The sequence below is a fragment of the Pieris rapae genome, chromosome 11 (assembly GCF_905147795.1).
Source record: "Pieris rapae chromosome 11, ilPieRapa1.1, whole genome shotgun sequence".
Taxonomy (NCBI): domain Eukaryota; kingdom Metazoa; phylum Arthropoda; class Insecta; order Lepidoptera; family Pieridae; genus Pieris; species Pieris rapae.
This window is the reverse complement of record NC_059519.1, coordinates 4,221,644-4,246,514: the sequence shown is the minus strand read 5'-3', so window position 1 is coordinate 4,246,514 and position 24,871 is coordinate 4,221,644. Positions and strand designations below refer to the sequence as shown.

Sequence of the window (24,871 nt, the reverse complement as noted above, 5' to 3'; positions counted from 1 at the left end):
CTCCGTAGCAAAGTTTACCAAATCCGTAGCTAATGTTTTCTGACATATCCGACATGACCGGCGTAGCATGGCATATTCAGAGCTGGATTCATAGAATTCTTTTAGAATTACAGTTGAGTTTGAACATTGTATTTTTAAAACTGTTAGACGAGTTATATGACTTTTGTAATTCAATATTTTGTACTTCGTCAGTCTCGTCGTCTAATTTATATTCAAGATGACAATTTTAATAACGAACGTGACATAATATGCTTTAATATTAAAGATAAATAGTGTGTAAATAAGTCAGAATTTAGGTTTATATATTAAGGAATTTAATAAATATAAGTATAGTTTCAACGTGTCATGTTCACGCATATTTTTCTGGCCAAGTGTATAGTAATTATAAAACTAAATTAAGTCAACAATTCATTGCTTAGCGACTCAGTCCCTACCGTTCCTTTGGTTATACATGCTAAAAAGGTTAATTCTTTATTTGTTCTTCTCGCGTGACATAAAATATTAGCTAGTGATTATGTTTACATCTGTACACACGCACACATCTAAAATACCTAGGTTTTAAAGAAACACACACAAGCACAAAAATGGTCTTGAAAATGGAACTATTGTATCAAAAATCATATTCTAAATCAAAATTACTTTACATTTCTTAAAATGCTTATTAGAACGTAATTCACCAAACGTTATCGCAGACGGCAATAACATCAGAATCTGCACTTAAATATCGCCCTTAATGCCTGAAACTTTAGGAATAAAACGGTGTGAACCCAACAATGTATGATTGCTCAGCTCCTCGTTAAGTCTTATAATGATCAGAACAGAGATAGCCTCGAATAAATGACTATTTTAGTCTAGATATGCAAAATGTATTTTCACACAAAAACTTCTAAAATTGTGATATTTAAACTGGAATTAAATATATCACAATTTTATTCAAAAAATATGATAGTCTTAAAATCTTAAAAAAACAGGTAACTGTATAAAAATGTCCAAAAAATTATGTAAAATAGTTTTATCGTAAAGATACGTGTTCAATGTATTTGTCACAGCGTGAAACTTCAATTACTATATAAGTCGAATTAGTATAGTAAATATGAAACCTAAAAATAAAATATAGGGCTTTTTTCAGCCTTCTGTGTTTGACTTTTAGGTCTTAGGTATTCCGGTTTCCTCACGATGTGTTTACTTTAACGATTAAATCAATTTTCATCCACAGTCGAGTCTCGAACGATTACATATAAGGGAGTCGCAATGCCATAAGGTCTCTGTTCAATAACCTAGAAATACCAACTCCTTTGAAATTATTTCAGAACGTTTAAAAATTATGTGAGGCCGATTTGACGAAATCAACCTCTACGTTTTCCTATTTATTTCCCTAAAGTTAAGACAATGATTCCGCTTCGAACAAACTCACCTCATAATTTCTATATTGGGTAAAGATACGACTGCGGTATAAAAAGGTTTTAATGCGTTCTCTGAAATAAAATAAAGGAACGTTTGCTCCCTGTTCTATAAAAAAAATAAACTGCTGCTGAACTTGTACTCTGTAACTTCCTATAGCAACAACGATCCCGACGTTTCTGTATGTAGTTATTTCAATCTTTATTGATATCGCTGTTGGTATCTCGTTGCATCACTAAATAGCAAACAAGTAAGAAGTGATTTATCATGAGTAATATGTTTTAAAACCTTTGGAAAAGTGCCAGGGTGAAAAAGCTAAGCGCTCCAGTCCAAATGGTAGGCTTTAAATGATAACGTATAGTCGAAATACCTTGCTGCAAACGTTACTAGCTTGGCACTATTCCCGGGGACCTAAAATTTTATAGCCTAAATAATGAAGCGAAATATATTGCAACATAAAAATATATTAAATTCCTTGTATTTTTATGTTCTCAATGCCGTGGAAGTTTGGTAGATGTGTGTCGATGATGTATGATGTATTATTCGATGTTTTATACTGCGTAATATCTGATGCTTTGTGATACTGTCACTCATGGAAACTCTGCTAGAAGGCCCGCAAACGCTTTGCCGGCCTTTAGAGAATTGGTACGCTTTTCTCTATTCGTCGGTTCAGAAGTCGATTTGGTTCAGAAGTACTTCATAGGAAAGTGCGTTACAATCTTTCACTTCTGTCACAACGATGGGACGTCGACGTGAGATACCCAATGAATTTATGAATATTTATTTGTGTAAAAGGTATATTCGTAATATGACCTCTAAAGTTATTCTCGTAATATTTAATGTAGCTAGTTTGTAATTTTAGTAGCAAATTCAGACAAGTTGCAGACAATTCTTATTAAAACTATCTATTAATAATCATTAGAACGAATATATTAAGCATATTACTTTATAATACATATTTACACTAAAGCGGTTTTTTAATAAAATACATTTTTATATTATTTTAAGGTACCGAAAGTTGGATGTTCTATATTTAAATCATCGTAGCAAACTAAGTATAAGAACTTCAAAAGCATTTTCAACTAGACACCGGAAGCGAAAAGTTTTGACGGTTTGTATGAGGGATTAAAGCAATTTGTCAAATATAGGGAACAGGAAAATCGGCGTCGACGCCACCAAACTTGGATCTAGTTTGAATGCGACAAAATACGGCGTGGCGTATACGGAACAATTGGCCGGCTTTTTAGGGATTTACGAAATTCTATATACAATCTGAGCCGTGGTTACTATATTTACTTGGTCAATTGTTTGGGTTCAACAATAAGGTTTGAAGTTTTACTACAAACAACAACTATTATAGTTAGTAATGTATGGTTCTTAATTACGTTTTTACATGCACAGGTCTGCTTAGCTTACTTATCTCTGTTCAGATCTGCTCAACTCTTTGTTCTGCTCAGCGCAATGAAATCCAAATCTTTTCAATTCTATAGTTTAATAGGAGATTTCAAATTAATAATTTAAAATCAACATGAGCGAACGAAATACACTGACTAGTATTAATAACGCAAGGCAACAATTACATTTAACGGTTCAAGATCCTTAGTACCCATTATTTAGGTACGTGGTGATGATTCAGTATGAAACCCACTGAGTCCACAAACTGTGTTTCCGGCCCAAAATCGCAACAGGTATTGCAAATTTGCCCAAGACTTCATAATTATAAACAATTTCAGTTTACGAATATCTTTTTAAAATCTATGTACTCATCAAAGTGTACTCCAAAGTCGAGTGCTTTTTTCACACCACATAACCAAACCAGTCGTGGCCGGCATATACCGAAACTTTTTTTTAGCCTTTCTTTTTATATAATTTATTAAATCCCTTGTGAATAAGTAAATTTCTATAAAAGCAGTTTAAGCATTATTAATAGTCCCCATTTTTAACTTATCATATATAAAATCCATAAATGGTAAAAAAATATAAATAATGGTTGGAAAACCTTTTAGGCTGGGTTTTTGCCACTAAATGCTATTTACCAATTAATGTTCTCATTACAACCAGTATGTACAAAAAAAGCGCGCCTGACATTTAAAAGTTTCACATGAATCGCGAGTGACGGGTAGTGTCTTTCCTCTGCCAATAAACTATCCTCGGCCGCCGTTATACATACATTATCAGGTACCAGTACACAATACCAGATTGAGCTAAGATACATATAGTTGACTTCTACAAACTTAAAAATAAAAGGACTCTCCTCCTTTTAATAAAATAAGAAAATTATGTAGACAATACATTTTCTATATCATTATTATTTAATGAGAAATACCTATTGTTATTTCTTTGTATTTTAAGTGTTATGTCACCAAAAGACACCAACACCAAAACAATATAGGTATTGTACTTATGAAGGGGGCTCGCCATCTTTTGGTCGTATTATAACATCTTTCTTTTTTAACGCCCTCTATTTTTACTAAATCATTAATATTCATAAAGGTAACATAATGTACATGAACGTCAAAAAAAAAGAAATATACATTAAATTATTAATTAATCTAATTTTAGGAGATAGTAATTTTAGAAATAACAAGAGTAACCAGTTCAGTTTCAGTTTAAGTTAAGTGTTTTATTTTAGTGACATCTATGAACAAGTCTATAAAGCTCTACAAAATGTTACATTTTATTTTAATAAATGATTCTTTTCATATACTTATTTCTGATATTATTATTGATTTAACATCGAGTATTTCTTAAGTTAATCACTTCAACCTAGATATTATGTGTCTATAGTAAAAGTAAATTTTATGTTCCTAGCAAATATTACACTGTTGCGTTACAATATTGCGTGTTATAGCCTGTATTCATATAGTCTGTTAAAATCTATACTCTATGGTTGAACTTTGATGTATTTGACTATATGTGTCGATCTGCGAAAATTGAACACAGTCGAACAAGAATAGAATCATGATGAGAGTTTCGCCGGTGGATAATTTGATTTAAATAATAATCATTTATTTCGTTATTTATAGACAAATGTGTGGACTTAAATCTTTCGCAGAACGTTTAATGGGTCCATTTTTTCGCGTTTTGTACATTAAATAATGGATTGGTATAAAACAGTGACGTCTCGACTCGCAACCTTGGTTATGGTTACAAGAAAAAGTGTATTTTGAAAATATTTCCGAGTGTTTTCTTCCAGAAAACGTTTGTGAGGTATTATTCAAGTGAAACGAACACTTTGTTAGTATTTGTGTTTTTGATTAATCGGTGCTATGTCGGGCGGCAGGAGTATCGACAAAGAGCGCAAGTCGCCCAGGGAAAGTGGGGAGGATTCCGAGGATGAAAGCGAAATCCTGGAAGAAAGTCCTTGCGGCCGCTGGCTCAAAAGACGAGAAGAGGTACTTATTAGTAGAATTATTATTATTCTTGATGTATTTTTGAAAATTGGGACAGTCATGTGTCATCAGCTGATTATTTAATATATTTCGATATAGCTAAGACGTAATATCTTGACCTGTTCATGTTCTTTCCATTTTATTGAAAATTGTAAACAAATTTAGAAATTAGATTTTAATTTGTTTATATATCTAGTAAATTTAAATATGCTATTTATCCTAGGGTAATAAACAATACATGACATTATTTGTGTAAAAGTAATTCAGTCACTATATATACCAAATATAGATTTATAAAAATGAAGCAAATCTTGATTTTAATTAAGATTTGTTTAACTATTATAAAACCTTTAAAGATTAAAAAGTCTGATGAATATTATTTTAATTCAATGTTCGAATGGATTTTGACCTTCTTATTAAGATGAGAATCTTAATGAGTACCATCAGTTTTCTTTTTCTTTTTATTTTTATTTAAATTTTCAATGTCTCAACATTGTATGACAAAAAATTATTACATGCTTCCTTAACAACATATTGAATATACATGTGTAATAAGCCATCTGTCTTCTTCATGCTGTGATATTTTTTAATGAAAATCATATTTTGACTATGGTATTTAGAAAATATATAGGTGACTCCTTTTATTAAACTCTAGATATTGTTTTGCATGAAGTTAATTAAATTAATATAACATTTATTCCAGTGAGACAGATAAAACATTTTATTAACAAATGCCTAAAAGTTATAACATGTAAGTCAATTAAGTGTAAAGAAAAAGTGATCTTTTAGTAAAATTCCTTCATCCATAGAGATGAAATGGAGTTACCATCCATCTGTAATATTATAGATGGCTGGTAATTTTTTATATTTTATAATAATTGGTAGTTACTAATGAGTATATACATTTATGAGTATTTATTTTAATATTTTTGATCTACATTTTACCCAATTCTTGCATATATATTAGATACATATGGTATTTTTATTTATTGCATATAAAAATATAAAATAAATAAATCAGCGCGGCTACAACCTTTTAAGGTCTGGGCCTTAGATTTCTGTCCCTGTTTCATGATCATTTGTAAATCTAATAGAGAAATAGGTGACCACCGTACTGTGCCTGACACATGCCATCGAAATTTTATATAGCAAGCCGGTTTCCACTTGATGTTTTCCTTCAGTGTTCGTGGGAATGTTAAACATGCACACAGACAGAAAGACCATTTGTGCACAGCCGGGGGTCGAACCTCAGGGATGTGATTTGCACACTGAAGCCTTAAAAAATTTGCTCTTATTTACATGCTTAAGTACATAATATATATATTCTGTATGTTGTATTAGTCAGTAAATACTATTTTTAAGAATGGTGCTTGAGTGTTGATATACATTTTACAGATGCTATTAATTATTTATACTAGCCAACTAGTGCTATATTATGATGTGCAATATACTAAATAATAAAAGAGCAATAAATAATTTAGCATAGCAATACATTGTTCTTGTTATGAGCAACTTTCTGATTGATCATAAGTTGAAAGTTAGTTTTTGTTTTTATTTTTAAAAAAAATCATGTTTCGTTACCTATCTGCAAAGGTACAATTAAGTAGCAATTGTTCAGCCTGACTTTCCCTGCGCCGGTCACTGACCGCGGATTCGGCGCTTGCGCAACTAAAAGTCACTGTCGCTTTCTACACTGATAATTTTTCTCACCAACATCTTGACCATCAATATGCCTAATTATTATCGGAAATAAATAACTTCCGACTTCATAATACAAAACTTTATTTTAATACTAATGAGGACATGGCCTGTTTTTGTTTTCATAATGAATAAGAAATAAAAACGGTGGTATATACTTACGATTATTAGGATGGTCTTTTATTGGGATGTAAATAAATATGTTAATATTTTTTTATGCTTTAACTAGCTATAAGCAGACAAGAGAGACTAATTAATGTTGGATATCACACAAAGTTCAATTATTGATTGATAATTTATTTCATATAATGAAATTATTAATTTTTTTATATAGATCAGGGGGCAAACGGGCAGGAGGCAAATTGTCATAATTTATATTCCTTTCCCTTTAAACTGTTCTATACATGTTTTTTGTGCCATCTTTAGCATACATAGTTTAATGGCAGGACCTACAATTATTTTTAACTGAACGCTGAATATTATTTTTGTTTTTGTTGGTTGAGAGTTACACGAAAAAATATTCTCACCGCTACTTAATTAAACAAACTCTTTTATAATGAAGACTTATTAAATACCTTTAAAATGTTTCATATGTTATGTTACAGTTATGTAAAATTACGTATTTAGATAAAGCGGCTGTATTATTTAATGTTGATAAATTTGTTTTAGATTAACAACTTTTGTACTAAGTTATCGCTTTTATAGCTCACACCTAAAATGTGCTAAGGTCCTAATCCTATTTCAATAGAGCCCTAATAAGAAACCATCAGGCCAAATAAAAAATAAACTAGGCGTGTTCAGTTCCTTTCTAACTGTCCGTTTTGTCCGTCATCAAATACACACTCATTCACAATCGCTGTATTTTTTGCCCACTTACTCATCGAATGTTCACCATTCGTTAATGTGAATTTCACCATGTTTAAAGTAATAAGCACCACATTTGCTTAACCATTTTCATTTTTATACTAGTAGGTCATGGAACTTGTAGCGGCTACGGGTGTGCGAAAGTACGAATGTCCAAATCCATATTTTTTTTCATATGGACGTGGAGAATACGTTAAAAATAAAATAAAGAAACACTTTTAAAACTGTGAGCTTAAGTAATGCTCTAGCGACTACTGACTTGATTATACAACTTTAATTAATGAATTATAATTGTTATTACGAATCTAATTACTAGTCGGTTAGGTGTTTTTGCTATTATTTTGGGCTTTGTTATTGTTTTATCGAATTCGATACTCATGTCCATCACAAGGTTACGCACAGACCGCAGTTACAATAATTTTATAGTAATGAATTTAGCTATTAACAAAATTTTATTGACATGTTCTGACTTGCCACGCCACGTTTAATTCGTGACCTCGGATATTAGCCTCCATTATAGTGAATAATCCTTGCTACAGCGCTTGAACCATGATAAGTTGAAGATTTGAGGCCTAAAAACACCAACTGCTAGTTGCCCTGTAATGTGGATTCAGCATCAGCAAACAAAAACACAATTATATGAAGCCCTGTTCTTTATTGCGTCCTGGCGTGCGTATTGAACTGACTTTTAAATATTTTGACGTTTTATCGAATTAGTAGTAACTGTTAAGGTAGAATAATGTAGTGGAATAAATAAATAAAAATGTTCTAATTATGTAATATTTTTTACTTCTCTTAATTGCAAAATGTAGGAAAGATAGTTTTCAAGACCTCAAGATTCATTATATATTTACCAAAAGTTTACACGTTAAACTTATAGGCACCTACGTTTTTATATAGATATCTATATAAAAAATAGATAGATACAGAATTTTCTATTTGAAAGCATAAATCGTTAGGCAAAAATAGAAATAATTTGTGATTACTGATTAGATGTGCAGTGGTTATTATATTACAGCGACTTCGGTCACGAAGACGCTGCGCACGATACCTTTTCAGTGGGGTTAGTGGAAGTTTTATCGAATAAACGAACTGTGGGTATATCGACTTTAATTATTCTGACTCTATGTTTTGTTAAAGCTTAATAAAATTGTATGTTTCGTGTCTACGAAACATACAATTTTACGAAATCTTTTAAAGTCGTATGTTTATACGACTTTAAAATATATTCGTACATAGCTTCTAGTTAAAAAAGTTTTCTTACATTTCGCCTTTCAAATGGCTCTGATCATTATCCTAATTGTCATGGGTTTTATTATTGAATTGAATTTATTGCCAGTTCTCTTCCGGTCTACGCCCTTGATTTGAGAACTGGCAGTAAATGTAAAATTAGAATCATTTAAAGTATAGTTTGACGTTCATAGGTGTACATTATGTTACCTATATGAATAAATGATTTTTGATTTGATTTGAACTTTGTTAAATTTCTTCTATTTCAAATTATTTTTTACATAAAAATTTTAATTTAAGTTGTACGAATGAGAAGGTAAATCGCTACTATTGACGCTTATTAGAACATAATAACAATTTTGTCAATCACGTACTAGGTTGTGCTACCTTCTGTATTATAATGTGTTTGTCTCTGTCTTGTACAAGTTCCATAAACGATTCTCGTTATTGCCATTTCTTGATCATTGTTTTATTTAACCTTGATAACTTTAGTTTCATGAACATCCTTTATTATGAAGACAGACAATAAAAAATAAATTATAATTTTAATTAGCTACTTAATTATAATTATCCTTTATGATGGTGCGTCCGAATTCTTTGTGTATTCATTATTCCTGTTTACCGCATCTGTAGCCTAGTGGTTATTTCACATTGCACCTGAGGAGACCGAATTCGATTTCCGTAGAAACATATTCTTTCACGGTTTTGGCAGGCTGTCACGTTTTCATATCGCCTTTTTTGAAAAACCTATTTTTGTATAAATATTTATATGAGCGTAATCGTTGGGTCGCTTTTTGTCACTAGACAATATAATGGAAGTGTTATAGCACCGATAAGGTCAACCCAGCCAGACGGGAGTTGGCAGACGACCTACAGACGAGAGAAAGTCGCTGACTCACCGTAACTAGAGCTTAGGCGTATTCTCGAATTAAAATTAAGCCTTATATTATATTGAACCTTATTACTCATATATGTGCGTATTTTAAAAACCTTAAATCTTTAACTATTTCTATAAGGTGTGATATTTTTGATAAGATCAAAAATAACCGAGTCTGAACAGTTGTGTTTTAGAAGTTTATACAATGGGATTTTTTAAGAATATTATAGAGACGAGGATAATTACTTTATTCGAACTTTTAATCGTTTGGCGTCAAAACATTTTACGGTTTTTAAACTATTGTACTAAACGGCATTGAACGGAAACGTTGAACCGTGACAGGCAGACAATCCATAATAATACTAGACTTTCGTTGTGTCTGCCTAAAACAAGAATGTGTCATTACTAATATTAAAGCGTAGTATTTGAATTAATTTTTTAAATTTATTTAATCGATACAAATGCTTAATTCAGGAAAAAATATATTATAACGACCGTTTCAATAATGCAAAAATTTGAAGGTGTCGAACCAAACAGACCTTTCGTTAAATATTTATGTTAATCAAAGAACTTTCAGATACAAATCAAAAAATCATTTATTCATATAGGTAACATAATGTTCACTTATGAACGTCAAAAAAGAAGTAATATACATTCTAGATTATATTTTTACATTAACTGCCAGTTCTCAAATCAAGGCCGTAGAACGGAAGAGAAGAACTGACAATTAACTCTCCGCCACTCATTTTAATCGCCTCTATAGTACATACTCTTAACTATGTACTATATAGATATGTAATCTTTATCTGTTAAGGTGAATAATATATTTTTAAAGCTACTTGGTTTGAAATTCGAAAATAATTGCATCAGTGAGTTGGGCAAGTAATGGTGCGATAGTATCGTTAACAGACTGAGGAATAAGTTGAAGGAAGCAATAAAGTTACTCGACTGCGTAGGATTCAAATGCAAATTGGTTGCCCGGAAATTGGAATTTGCGGCCCCATTCAAAGTCTAATAATCGTGAACGTTTGAAAGATTATTGAGTCACACCAATACGTATATACATAACCTGTAAGACTCATCACCAATACGTGACTACGTTATCTGTAAGACTCATCAAATATTCAATTTCATAAAAATTGGTTAATTGAAAGTTGATGTATTAAAAACGCTCATCTAGGAGCACGTTAGAGATTCACCCCTTCGTTGCTCACATCCCAGTGCAGTTCTCTCCTCTAAATCAAATCAAAAATCATTTATTCATTTTGGTAACATAATGTACACTTATGAACGTCAAAAAAAAAGAAAAGAAATATACATTAAATGAATCTAATTTTACATTTACTGCCAGTTCTTAAATCAAGGGCGTAGAACGGAAGAGAAGAACTGGCAATAAACTACCTTCCCTAAACAGTATGAAGTGGGTTCTTTTAAGCGGTGGTTAAATAGGCATCCAATAGGCCGCATCTCACATCATGTGGGTTTGTGGATAAACCTCGGTCCAGTTATTTTTATATACAAATTTCGTGTTCTATAATAGCTTCAAACTTTAAATAAATTCATAGTGGCTGTCAAACAGTTTTTATAACTAAATATTCCTTTTAGTGCGTGTTTAATTCAAATTTCAATTATTCAAGTATGTAACACTAAATTAAAAAATATTCTATTTGTGATTAAATTAATTGATCTAGATAGGGTTTCACTCAGGTTTTCTCTGAGAGCTGTATAACAAGTGTCCTATTTAGCTGGTTTATGATCAGACAATGCTAGGGCATACGCCCACATTGTGCCACTCGCGACGTTGCTGTATTGTAATTTATGACTCTTTTGTAAAGCTATTGCAGGCCCATATATCATCTATTGAATAACGTCACCGATGTCGCGAAATGGTAATTTATTGTTCTTCGACGTTTGCGCTTTTTGATGTTGGAGACGACTGAAACTACTTAGGCTGTGTTTATAATATTTATTTTTATTAAATGCTATTGGTATCGGGATCGGTATTGGTTGCATCCCTAGTTTGTGGTGAGCCTACTACTGTGTTTGATTCTTACTCTTAGATCTCTCCGTGATCCCATCATTAGAAGAGGGTAATGGGACCTCAGTAATCAACCCAATGTGACTATAAAAGAAAATCCAAACTTTAATCGTTCTGCTTTTGGAGTCGGTTAAACATCATACGTCATCCACCTGTTTTATACATCTAAATTGTATAACGACTTATTTATGGCAAAACATTTTCCTATTATTTTGCAACAAAATATGTACATTAAACTATAAAGACCAGTATAAAATTCAAACCATGCTATAGGAAAATATCTAACATTAATTGCAACGGTTAATCCACTAAAATAGGTTGCATAAAAATATGTACCTATCAATATAAAGTAATAAATCTTATTTATCGGCTAATGCTCGTGTTTTATGGTAATGAGTGAGCCTCGTTGCTCTATTGTGAATCATCGCCCCAAACTGTGATTCACTGCCTTAATGCATTCATGTTCGTGGCACTAAGTTAATAATTTGAAAAGGATACTAATAGTGGGGATTTTTGATATGTCTGAAAACTTTAAAATACATTTAAACTATTGAATGTTTTTTTAAAGTCAATACATTTGTGTTAATATATGTTAGGCTTTAGTTTGTATAGTTTCCAATATCTGAAATAAAGATTAAATTAGTGCACCTAGAATATTTTAAATTAATTTGTACTGTACGTTTTTTGTTTACGTTTTTTCAATTACGTGTATGGAAGTGATGATCGTGCAAATTAATTTTACGTGGAGTTAAACAATATACTTATTTCAATCACAAATTCATTGGCTTCATAAAGCACTAATACTTCGTCATATAATTTATCCATCTTAATAAAATTATCTTCATTGTACAGTTTTGTACGCTAAAAAATTGTATGTAAAAAGATTGTCACTTATAATATTCATTATAAGTGAAAATCTGTTATAACGACATCGAAGGGTCTTCTCATAGTCGCAACAGCCGATGACGTTGTTATTAAGTACTTACCTAATATTTTTACCGGCCGGGACCTTTGATTTTGGTTAATATAACCTAAACGATGTCGTCGTAAATACTACAGCTATTTCCTTTAAAAATTGTAATACAAGTTTCTGGTTTTAAGTTACAAAAGTTGCTGCGTATATTTTATATATCTTAAACACGGTACAATAAAAATGTGTAGACAAAATCCTATCAGTAATGAGATTCGCTGTATAGCAGTGTATATTTTTGCAAATCGTATAAAAACACTCCCACGGTTCAAGCCCCCAAGATTAATGGTTATTGGTATCTGAGTACTGAACAAGACTTCGATAGGCACGGCAGCTGCAAATTATGTATCGAAAAGGTTTTATCATGAAATAAGTAGGTTAATTTTTTGGGTTGAAGTATCTTTGGAACCATTGAAGCAAGATTTTTTGCAGTAGAAAGAATTATTCCTGCAGCTATTTAGGTAGGTAGGAGGTGACAGGGGCAATAACTAGTGTGTTTAAAACTTCATTTTAAATTGCTATTCAATTTTCGCTGGGAAAAATCATCTTAAAGTTCATGTAAGCTTAGCAGTTTCATATATTGGCATGCCATTCTTTATAATATAGAAATTCTGCGAGAAGCGTTGTTCAGTGGGGAATTAAGACGTGTAGGTTAAAGAACATTTCTTTGTTCATTTATAAGCTATGATACACACAAAAGATAATGTGTGTGTATATTTTTTTATTACTGAAGGGAGTTTATATATTGTGTGTTTCTTAACCTATAGTTTAATATGTTTAAATGTGTACTTGTGTCCTACAACTTTATTTAATTTGTTGCATTGTTGGACTATATGAGAAAACTGAAAATATTGATAAATATGCTTAAATAATGGGCAAAAAGTCCCTAAAACATGTCAGTACCCAAAAAGCGTACGTGACTGGAGACACGCAGACGCTAAAATAATATAACGACTGCCAAATGCTCTTACACTAGAAGCTTTCTGATATCTTTTTAATGATCCTACATCTAAACAATTTAAATTAAATATATTGCTTTTTGAAAACCTATATTGTTTAGAAATCTTGTGACGGTTTTATTACATAGTACACATAACGCCGCACCCCTATAACGCTATTTTCGTTCCCCATATAACGTTGATATATAATTAAGTAGTGCAATTTATAATGATTTGTCAAGTCCATAATTAATTTTACTTACCTTTACAATTGTGTTGTTATAAAATTAAATGAAGTAAATTACTTTATTAAATTTGTGTTCCTAGTTTTCGAATTGTCAAGACTACTCCTACAACGTGGTCCGGGTCTACAGCGGGGCTATGACTATATACCATTTCATCTGAAGTATGTTTTAACTTTGATTATACATGTACGTGTATCATGTTAAACATAAATACATACATATATCCTTACAATTTTTCATCCTTTGGAATGTGTTTATAACATGCAACACATCAACTGGTAGATCTAAGTTAAATAAATTTTAGTAAACAAATTAATATGAATTATCATTTTCACCGTTAAGGATGAAGGGAAAAAGTAGATTAGCCGCCTTTTGTCACTGATCTATTCAATTTGTAATGTTCTCGAATTTCCATGTTTATGATTAATAATCGCCCACAGCTTGACGTCAAACTACAAATTGTGTCTGATATCAGCCAATGTTCCCGCTGCGCCAATAGAACGCTGGCGCGTGACGTCACGTCCATACAGTGGGGTAGGTCGTGAAATATACATGTAGGTACATGTCAAGGAGATCTCATTAACAAACACTAAACTAATGTTTACTTAACCTGCGTTCGATGTCGTTTCGACTGCCTTTATATGCATTTTTAAAAGGAAATGAATCAACGAAAATGTGGATGTTTTAGTATTAAAACGTAAAGAATTCTTCACTCCAATAATATCTAACTATAGTCTAAACATATTGTCTAATAATATTTTCAACAAAAACACTTAACACGTAAAGAGAAGAAACTTGCTGTGTAGTGTTTATAAATACGTCATAACCTGTGCCTTTCAGGAGATATTGGCATTGGCGTCATAAGACACTTGCGCAAATACATGACGTATTCACAAAAAGCTAATAATTATTTGAATTGCTGGTTACGAAAAGTGTTGTTAAAGGTCATATTTCGTTCTGAAATGTTCTGCAGATACGCTAATAGAAACAAAACCTACCACTTAATCATTGCGAGTTCATTGACCTTCCTGTAAACGGACTTTGACCTTTTAAAATTTATGAAATATTCATTTGTTGAATCGTATAGATATTTTGCCATTTCTTAGAAAATATCAACACATACTGCCAGTGTAATAGATTCCTCTCTGTATAAAAAACGATTTTTCAGAAGGGTGCGGCTTATAGTCGCAGACAGGCGCCTAGTGTAATAGGATAATGCCGACGACAGAGTATCATAATTCATAATAGTAAAGTATATAGGTAACGTAATCTTTGCGAGTATTATGTCGCGGTCTACGGTATAGCCAATAGGTAGAGACTATATACGGATGGAACCCCGCGGCAAGTGACCTATATTTATAACTAGGTTGTATTCCACTTGAATATAGTCGTGCTAATGTATATTATAACGTTTTCAGGTTACAGCCTAACTGACAAGTAGGTTGGAGCACGACGTTCGTTATAAATTCCACTCAGTAATGCAAACTCTTTTGCAAAATAAGAGGTAGTAAAAACTGTAGATTTGTAACTTAATTTAAAAAAAATGAAAAAACTTCTGTCTTTTGAACATAACAGAATCGACATTTAACGTAAATGTCATTAGGTGTTTTTATTTTTTCTGAGCATAATATATAGTTTGTTTTACTAAAACTAGGATGGAATCGTACTTACTACAATATTCATGGAATTGCTACGATTTCCTATGTTATATTAGTATATGTAATTGCAGAACGCAGAACATTACTCGTGAAATTACAAAATTGCTTGAATTTCTTAAAAAAAAATATATAAATATTATTTCGAAATTTTAAAGTTGAAACATGCTCGCTAGTCGATATGTATCATGTTTCTTAGTATTGTAATTACGTAGTGAGTACGTGTAATACTTATCTTAATTGTTTATTGCATTGTTTCGTTTTAGACACGAGAAACACTTTCTCCGTTGGGACAAGTTCCACTGACTGCTTCGGAACCTTTTATTTGTTTTAATCATATTATGATTAAACTTATATAACTACGTATTCAAATTCTTTGCCTACATGATCACTGAGAAACCCTACGCAACTGAGTGATTCTATTATTCTATAAATAGGGTATATTTATTGCACTGTTGGCCTAGTGATTTTAGCATGTGCCTTTCAACCCTGACATCGCAGGTTCGATCTATGTATGCATTTAACATTCGTGTACCATATAAGGAAAACATACCGGTTTCGGTATGCCTTAAAGTCTAATAAAAGTCGATGGTGTTTGTCAGGCACATAAGGCTTTTAATATCATGAATATTAAAAAAAATAACTGGGTTTTTTTGGTCCATATCAAAATAAAATGTTGTGTAGCCATTTGTTTCTTTTTTCATGATTTACCTATACGTCCTAGAATTCAAATAAAAACTACTTAAAAAGTTAACTTCAGATTTCGCAAAGTTTTATTATCTCTATGAATTCATCAATACCTACAGTTTGAGTGTAGGAAAGATTCCTTCATCAAAATCCTATAAAAATGTTTAACGTACCAGGGTTAATTATAAGAAGTTCTTTCGTATCACTAATGACAACATTAACCAATGTTGACTGTATAGCAATGATAACGGTATTATCTGTTATCCGATAAGGTTATTGTTCTTAGTAATATCATAATGCGATTAAGACGGCCCTGAATTCTATCTTATATTTAAATATGGAGAACCAAGTCACGGGCGGTAGATTTTAAATAAGATTTCAATATGTTTTCGTTAGATTTTGTGCACAATGAGATGAGACAAACATTTTCCATTGCTAACCAAATCAAAATTCATGTATTAATATCGATAAATATGTGGGCTTATGAAAGTATTAAAAAAATGGAAGGTCTAGTATAGTATATGGCGTGAAGAAACTGGCAAGAATATTTTCGCCACACTTAATGGCCAAGTATTTGGTTTTCATAGTTTCAATTAGTCATAATATTAAAATAACAAACGCTAAACATAGCAGGTAAATGTTACATCTGTAAGTTGAAATACTAAACATAATCTTAATACCTATGACGTTGAATCTAATGATGAAACCGCCTAAGTGTTAATATGTTTGATGGAAACTATTTGCTAGACTTGCTTTATAAACTCCAAGTACAATGTAATGTATCGATAATAAGTAAATTTAGACGAGATATAGCTAGGCATTACATGAATAAATGTATATAGTATTCATATATCATCTACAGTAATATTATAAAGTGGAAAGGTTTATTCACGATTACAATTCTACATTATTCCAGTTGAACATAGGCTATAGAATATCTTCTTAATGTATCCCGAGGAAAAATACCAATAAAATCTCTATATCGCCAACCCTGTAGAAACCATGACAATTGAGCAAGTGATGTACAGTTTTATACAATACAAAAAGTCTGCGATACCATATCTATATACACATTTAATAAAGTAAATGTTCAGCCGTGCGAAAGCTGGTTATATTATATTCATCATATCGTAGTGGTAGTGCGCAGATAATCTTTGGTGTTTTTGTAGTGTTTAAAACATCTTCAATTATGTGTTATCTGTTAATAAATCATAATCAGTCGAAAACGGATACGAGCTATGTAAATATATATTTGAAAATATCTGGAAAATTGTGGCAGACTCGCTTATCATACATTATGTCATACCTGATGGATTGCGTCATTCATTTACAAAACGTAAATGTTTCGTTTTAATAAATTTCCACACAGTCACTTGATTAATATGTCACGTATATATTTTAATTATTGGAAATACACACACATATTTGAGATTCTTGCAACTAATTTGTTAACACAGTTCAAAACAACGCACGATTAATTAATATTCGAAATGAAGCAATAAAATTGAAATGATGTAATTTTTCAAGGGAATATTTTATTCCGATTTTACCCGACTAAACCGGGTAAACTCGGATAAAATCGGATATAGTATAATTTGTGTTGCCTGGAGGGATAATATTTGGAACTGGATAATATGCAGATGATTTATGCTTTAAAGTTCTAAATTCCTAATTGTATGTAGGTTTGTCCACATTTTTCAGAAACTCAATATGTCATATCGATTCTTGTCAGGATTCTCACAGTCCAATTTACTTTTTTTTAATTTAGTTTTTTAGATATAGGTATCAACGCATTTTTGGGGTAGACATGTATAATATGGCTTCCTAAGTAAAGCTTTCGTTTTTTTCATTGCTTTAAAAAAGTATTACTTCTTTTTAATGAAACTACTCCGTTTTCTGTGTAAAATTTGAAATTCAAATGAAAATCAAATGACCGCTTTCATCGGTGTGATTTTTCTTCAAATGTTTATGTAAGAGTCTCTTATAAATGGTAATTGTAAATGATCCTCTTAGTAGTGTCGGATATACGTAAGCTTCGCTCTATTAATAGCCAGTTGTGAGTTGGCTTTAAGTTGCTCTGCCAAGAATAACTAATTGCAGAATGTTTGCTTTTAAGCACTGGCTTTTTTCTGGTTTCAAAGCATTAATGATGTGTATCTCTTCTTATTACACTGTGTATTGATTTAGTATTACAAATTAACTGGTTATCATATTCTTGACTTGTTTCTAAATATAGTTACCAAATGCACATATAAATGTATGTAATTTAGTTGTCGACAGAAACGCCGCTGGCGATTCAATAGCTTTTATATTTCCGTTGCATCTGAAACATCAAAGATAGGCTCAAAATGGCTTTAGTTAAATGAATATAGATTAACGCGACTAGGTGTGAGATACCCTGTGCTTAGGTTGGAAATCTGCCAGGGCATTGTTGCGAATAGTGCGCGGGCGCCGCGATCCAGTCGGGTCGACGACTTCGGACGCGATAAAGGGTAATTGTACTGGACCCTATCTATTTACCAAATGCACTGCGAAGTGCAAAATTCTATGAAAGATTTTCTATTCTTAGTTAAATATGCTTTACCTTTCAGCTGATTGGCGCCTTTAAGTCGCTGGCAATGTGACAAAATTCTAGGCACAAATAAACAAATACACATTTAACTTGAGTTTTCTAGATTCTGAAAAGACATACGATGTTTATTCAAAGAAATACAGATAATATAATATGTTATTTATGTGTAAACTAATAATAGCTTTACTTTTATTATTAGTTTGAGCAGTGTTGGCTTAGTGGTTTCAGCATGCGATTCTCATCCTTGAGGTCGTAGGCTCGAACCTCGCCTATGCATCAATGGACTTCTTTATGTGCGTATTTAACTCTCACTCGACTGGTGAAGGAAACAATCGTGAGAAAGCCAGCATTCTTAAAACGGTGTTTGTCAAGCAAAGGAGGCTGCATCATGGAACAGACACAAATATCTGAGGCCCAGACCTAAAAAGGTTGTAGCGCCACTGACTTATTTAATTATACATTATTTATATAAAACGTATATAGGTTGTAAATACTCTACAAGTATTATTAAAGAAGTCTTATAACACTCTGCTGCTAACAAAAAGCCTCATTTATTTTTTATATAATATAGGTATTACAAACTACGACGAATTCTTAATATTACAAAAAAGCTTTATAAAAAGCTAATGATCTATGAGAATAAGTCACAAATTTACTTATAAACAAATCGAGTCAGTACGAAGCATTGTCTTTCGTCTCTTTTGTCAAATTGTCATTACAATGGGATTGTGATTTTATTGAAAGTAGTTTTATAATTTTTCAAATGAATGGTCACATCGAATGTCTAGGCAATCGCTAGGAAGTCAATCGAGTGCGAAATAACATGGCTGGAGGTCTCGGCATTGACCTTGATCAAGATTGATCGGGGCGGGAAGGTACCGGGTGCTCGCACTGTCGGGAACAATCTATTCCTGGCTTCTACGTCAGTTAAAAGTCATCAGTAACCAGTGACGTTACGTATGTATGTCTGTGGTTGAAAATATCTGCGGCTCATTGAATAAATCAGTATCAATAAAAACAGAAACGTCGCTTAATAATTTAATGCCAAAATGTTTGATCTGTCGAGTTTGACATCTTATGTTTATAATTGTAATGTGATAGTTCCACGTTCTAAACGTTTAATGGTTGTAATTTTTTTGTAATGACGTCAAGAATAAATATTCGTTAAATATATAAGTATCGTATTGTTTTTATTTGAAGAATATTTTTTGTCTCTCTTGTCTTAACGGTCAAATACAAGCAAACGAGCAAGAGCACTATGAGACAACCCTGTAAAGAAAAATTATAAAGTGCAAGAAGTGTGAAACTTAAATACACTGTTAATATGAAACATATAGTACAGAATAACATAATTAATGTAAAGATGGGACATAATGTTCTTTAACTAATAGTTAAATATAGTAACTATTTACGTCACAAAAATGGTAAACGTCTTCAGTAAAAGTCTTCTCCATATTTTTCCATTCCTCTTTTTTTATGATTTTTCTCAATGCATTGTTCCGATCTAATTGTCTAATCTAATTTGGATGATAGGGACCTTGCGTTGAAAACGCACAATTTTAATTGTTGTGATGTGGAGCGCCTTTTTTATTTTTGTGTTCTTCGTTTTTCATATACAACAATGCAATGTGGTGCTCGACTCCCAACTGGAGTCAACCGTGCCAATAGTTTGTGTTTAATTCCATGCCATTATACATTATTGGGCTTAAATTTATACTCTCGGTTTACTACAGTTACAAACAGTTCAGTAGTTAGTAGTTTCATATAAATAAAACTTATTTAAATTATCCAAATTTTTTGAGATTAGCATTTTTTGTAAGCTATAAGACAACATATTTGTATTAATAAAGACATAATTCGGACTTGACATATTCAAATATATTTAATAACATCCGTAACTCTAGTTGTGCTAACGTCGTCACAAGGCCATCAATCACTGGACGCTTCCGCAATCGAAATACAAACAAAATAATGCGCAAAAGCTGTGTAATTCACGTGACGAGTTAAGAACGTCATGTTGCATTGCGCTGCAATCATAATGCTAACGAACCCTGCGCGTACGCCGATAGTGTTATCATTAATACGAATGTTGTACAATAGTTCAATACCCATTGTTCTTATAGATATAAATGCGGAATTTAGCCTTAATACCTGCAGTTTCCGATAGCCATCTGTAGCATGACGATGATATTCCTTTAGCAATAACTAACGCATATGCCTAGGACTAGCGAGAGCGAGAGAAACTCTATTTTTAAGAATACAAGAATTGATGTGTTAATTGGACTGCGATCGAACAAAGTCAGTGTTATGGCGGTAGGAGCACGTGTGTCGCGTGAGCAAGTTAACGAACTTACCACGTGTACTGATAACTATAATAGAATTGTATGACTTTTTTGTATTGTAATCGAAGTGTAACACTGATAATTAAAAGAATATATTGCTATTAACACGTGGATTTCGTTTAAAATGATAAGAAATAACCTATGGGATACATTTAGTACGTGTCGGTGCTAAGTATAATCTAGGAAGACTTTCCATTAATGGTGACCCTAATACAGGCTATTGGTAGGGACTGAACAAATGGTGAATTATTACTGTTTGTTTTATAGCAGACAAAACAAGGTGTTGAAAAAATGTCAGCGTGCAGGGTGCCCAGAATTCTTGCTGACGCGCATTAACAGCCGAGACTGGCTTGACAGCTGAACTTGGCGCATATTATGTAATCTCTCTATTCTATACAAGATTTTACGTCAAATGGCTAAAGTTTCTCGTCATTCAGCAAGTAGAGAATATTTAGATTAATAATAATAATATAAGCCTTTATTCAGACATAAATTTTGATTTTAAACTATTGTCTCTAGTGAGTCGGAGACACCGACAACCCATCTATTTGCCCAACTTTGGCAAAGGTCTCCACCATTTCTTTCCACTCTGCTCTGTTCTGAGCTTTCCTAGTCCGGTAAGGGTTTTTATTTCCTCTTCCCACCTTCGAAACTGTCTACATCGATTTCTGCTCTTATTTCTTGGGTTTATATTATGATCCTTTTGTTCCACTTTTCTATACCTCTTATTATATGACCAGCCCATTTCCATTTCAATCTTCGTTGTGACGTCTTCAATTTTCGTATGGTTTCTTATGATTTTATTATTCATTCTATCGGACTTCAGAGATTTTTTAATTAAGTAAATAGAATGGAGGAAAATGAAAATACTTTACTTTTGAATTTACTGAGTTTAAACTTTATGTTACATCAACTTTTAAATGATTTATCGCTATAGACAAACTTGAAAGTAGAAAGCGGTAATGAATGGCCAGACTCGTGATCATACAACAACTACCTTTTCTCTTCAATAAATCTATCGAAAGTTGAGTACTCAATCAATTTAATTGCTGCATTCGTAATGAACAAGGCACCAATGTTCAATATTTGTACAGATTTCGAATTTATTGATTATAATACAAGCTTACGACAAAACGTAAGCAAATACAATAACAATATTGGGTTTTCGTAATTCCAATTTAGCTTTAAGACTAGCTAAATAGCTATGGTGTACTTAAGGTGTACCAATATTACATATTAGGAAATTACGCTAAAGCTTTTTTTGATAATTGATAAGATCCTTGCAAATTCAAAACTCAGGTACGGAATACAACACAAACTAGTCGCAATAGTATCGAATTTTTTTCCACATTAGGACATACGATAGCATACAGTATCTGGTCTGGTTTTGACATACCATATTATTCTACAACTTATTAAATCATAAATTAGCGCTAAGTTTGATGTACGTTAAAATTGGCCGTCTCGTGATGACAGACGGAATTCTTGGTCTGATGAAATTTAAATTAAATGTACAACGCAATAAACATACATTCAAATTTAGCATGTGTTAAATTATAGATTTTAGTTTTATTAGTTTTAATATAATAGTTAATACCTAAATAATACTTTCATAATCGGAGATCCAAACTATACACTTTCAATGGTTGTTTATTGTATTCTTGGATTGCTTTGAAATCCAATTAAAGTCAGAAAACATATGGCCATTAGCTAATAAATAAGAACGTAAGTTGTTTTAAAGTAAAAATGCATTATAAAATTTCAATTTCGCATTTCATTAGCAAATATTTTATAGCTCAATGCTTTAATTGGTTCATGAATGTAGTGAGAATCTAGATTTTAAGCTCAGCCTAAAGTGGTTTAGTCCAGAATAATCTTTTTTATGTACGGATAATGAGGCGAGGGAGATGTAATTGAAAGCGCATGGAGCACAGGGCCAATTGAATGATTGCTCTTGTCAATGATTTGCTGTTGCCATTCTTTGTACAAAGTACCTTTAGAAGTTTAGTTTTCATGACAAGTTGCAAGTCTTTAAAGGTGTCATATTTCACAAAAAATAGTAGAATATTTTGTACAATATTATATTTTCTTTCTCGTTTTAATATCAGACGAGGTCAGTTTTCTTTTTGATCATTTTTCTTCTGCCTCGTAACTAGCTACTACTTATATATATTAATTGTGAGTCCATTAACCTTTGGCAGTGCTTTTACATGTATGTTTATACATATTGTTATTTAAATTTTTTTCTTTAGATTTTAGTTCATTTAATTTTAGTTGCTCTTTTTGAGGTTCTTTTTGTTAATTAATTATGCACTTCTTGTACTTTACCCTCTGTAGGTGTTTCATTTTTTTACTGTTTCATATTAGGGTTGCCTGGATGGAATCGCATGTTAGCGATAAGGCCGCCCGTTGCCTAATAACTTATGTATAATGTATATAATATTAAATTACTTCTAATAGTAAAATAACAAAACGTATTAAATTTCCAGGTGGAACAGCGTGATGTGCCCGGAATCGACTGCGCCCACCTGGCTATGGACACAGAGGAGGGCGTGGAAGTGGTGTGGAATGAGGTGCAATTCTCTGAGCGCAAAAATTTCAAGGCGCAGGAAGACAAGATACAAGCCGTCTTTGACAACCTCACCCGGCTTGAACATCCCAACATCGTCAAGTTCCACCGCTACTGGACAGACACACACAATGATAAACCGAGGGTAAGAAACAATTTTGAATTTCTGTCTGTCACCATAACGGCTTGATAGGTGTGTGTGTTTGTGTGTGTGTGTGTGTATAGTGTAATAAAACATTGACAAAAATATTTTAATATTTATGCGGTGTTTAATAATTTCGTTCTAAACGATTCCTCCATAATTATTTTCTACTTATATTGAAATATACGTAAACTTAAATAATAAACGTCTCTTGATGTTTTCAGGTCATATTCATAACGGAGTATATGTCTTGTGGTTCTCTGAAGCAGTTTCTCAAACGTACTAAACGAAATGTGAAACGGCTACCGCTGCAGGCCTGGAAACGATGGTGCACACAAATTCTTTCCGCACTTAGGTATACGTTTAACATATTATACGGAACACGTCATCGTTTTGTCTTTTGTTTTACAGTTTCAACCATGAATTTTAAATATTATATATAACTTATTACTATCATATGATACCTTTATAATACTATTTACATTGTTTTATTTCTAAAACTATCTACCAGCTGACAGTGGTAAAACCTAGCATATACCTACTAAATTCGAATGGTAAAATCTCGAAAAAATACTTACCAACTCGGTAAATCCTAAGACTTACACTTAAATCTTAAGATTAACCGTAGTTCGAGCTTTTACAGTAACATATATAATCAAAATCAAAAATGTTTATTGTGTCTCATATTTTACGTTAAATAGATTAAGAATAATTAGACAGGGGGCTGTAAGTAGACAGAGATTTTTTGATTCTTTTTGATCGAATCTTTTGAGATAACTAATAAAACACCAGATCATGGACTCGACAAGCAATATTTTGCATTTTCATGTTAATTTTCTATTTAGCTTTTAATTTTAAATCTAAACCTTATATAAACTATTGCAGTTACTTGCATGGATGCGAGCCTCCGATAGTGCATGGGAATCTGACGTGTGATACAATCTTCATCCAACACAATGGTCTGGTGAAGATTGGATCAGTGGCGCCTGATGCCATACACCACCACGTTAAGACATGCCGCGACAACATGCGTAATATGCACCTCGTCGCACCTGAATATGGATGTAAGTATGCCTATGACTCATGTATAATAATAAATAAAATAAAAAATATAATTTATTTTAGTCATACTTACTGGACATTACTTTAGTGTAAGATATTCACTGCTTATCTTAATATATAATCTCGTGTCACAATGTTTGTCCTCAATGGACTCCTAAACCACTTAACCGATTATAATATAATTCGCAC

At 32.1% G+C, this 24,871-nt stretch overlaps 1 protein-coding gene across 1 annotated transcript in view; it reads left to right on the top strand.

The window, feature by feature from the left end:
- Positions 1 to 4,317: 4,317 nt before the first annotated feature.
- LOC110999514 (nuclear receptor-binding protein homolog) overlaps positions 4,318 to 24,871 on the top strand; it is a 28,749-nt gene continuing 8,195 nt past the window's right edge. Inside the window, exons 1-4 of the mRNA XM_022268594.2 lie at positions 4,318 to 4,796; positions 23,399 to 23,623; positions 23,845 to 23,975; positions 24,506 to 24,684. Coding sequence (XP_022124286.1) covers positions 4,671 to 4,796; positions 23,399 to 23,623; positions 23,845 to 23,975; positions 24,506 to 24,684 — 661 coding nt within the window. The 5' untranslated portion in view covers positions 4,318 to 4,670. The remainder of the gene's footprint in view (positions 4,797 to 23,398; positions 23,624 to 23,844; positions 23,976 to 24,505; positions 24,685 to 24,871) is intronic.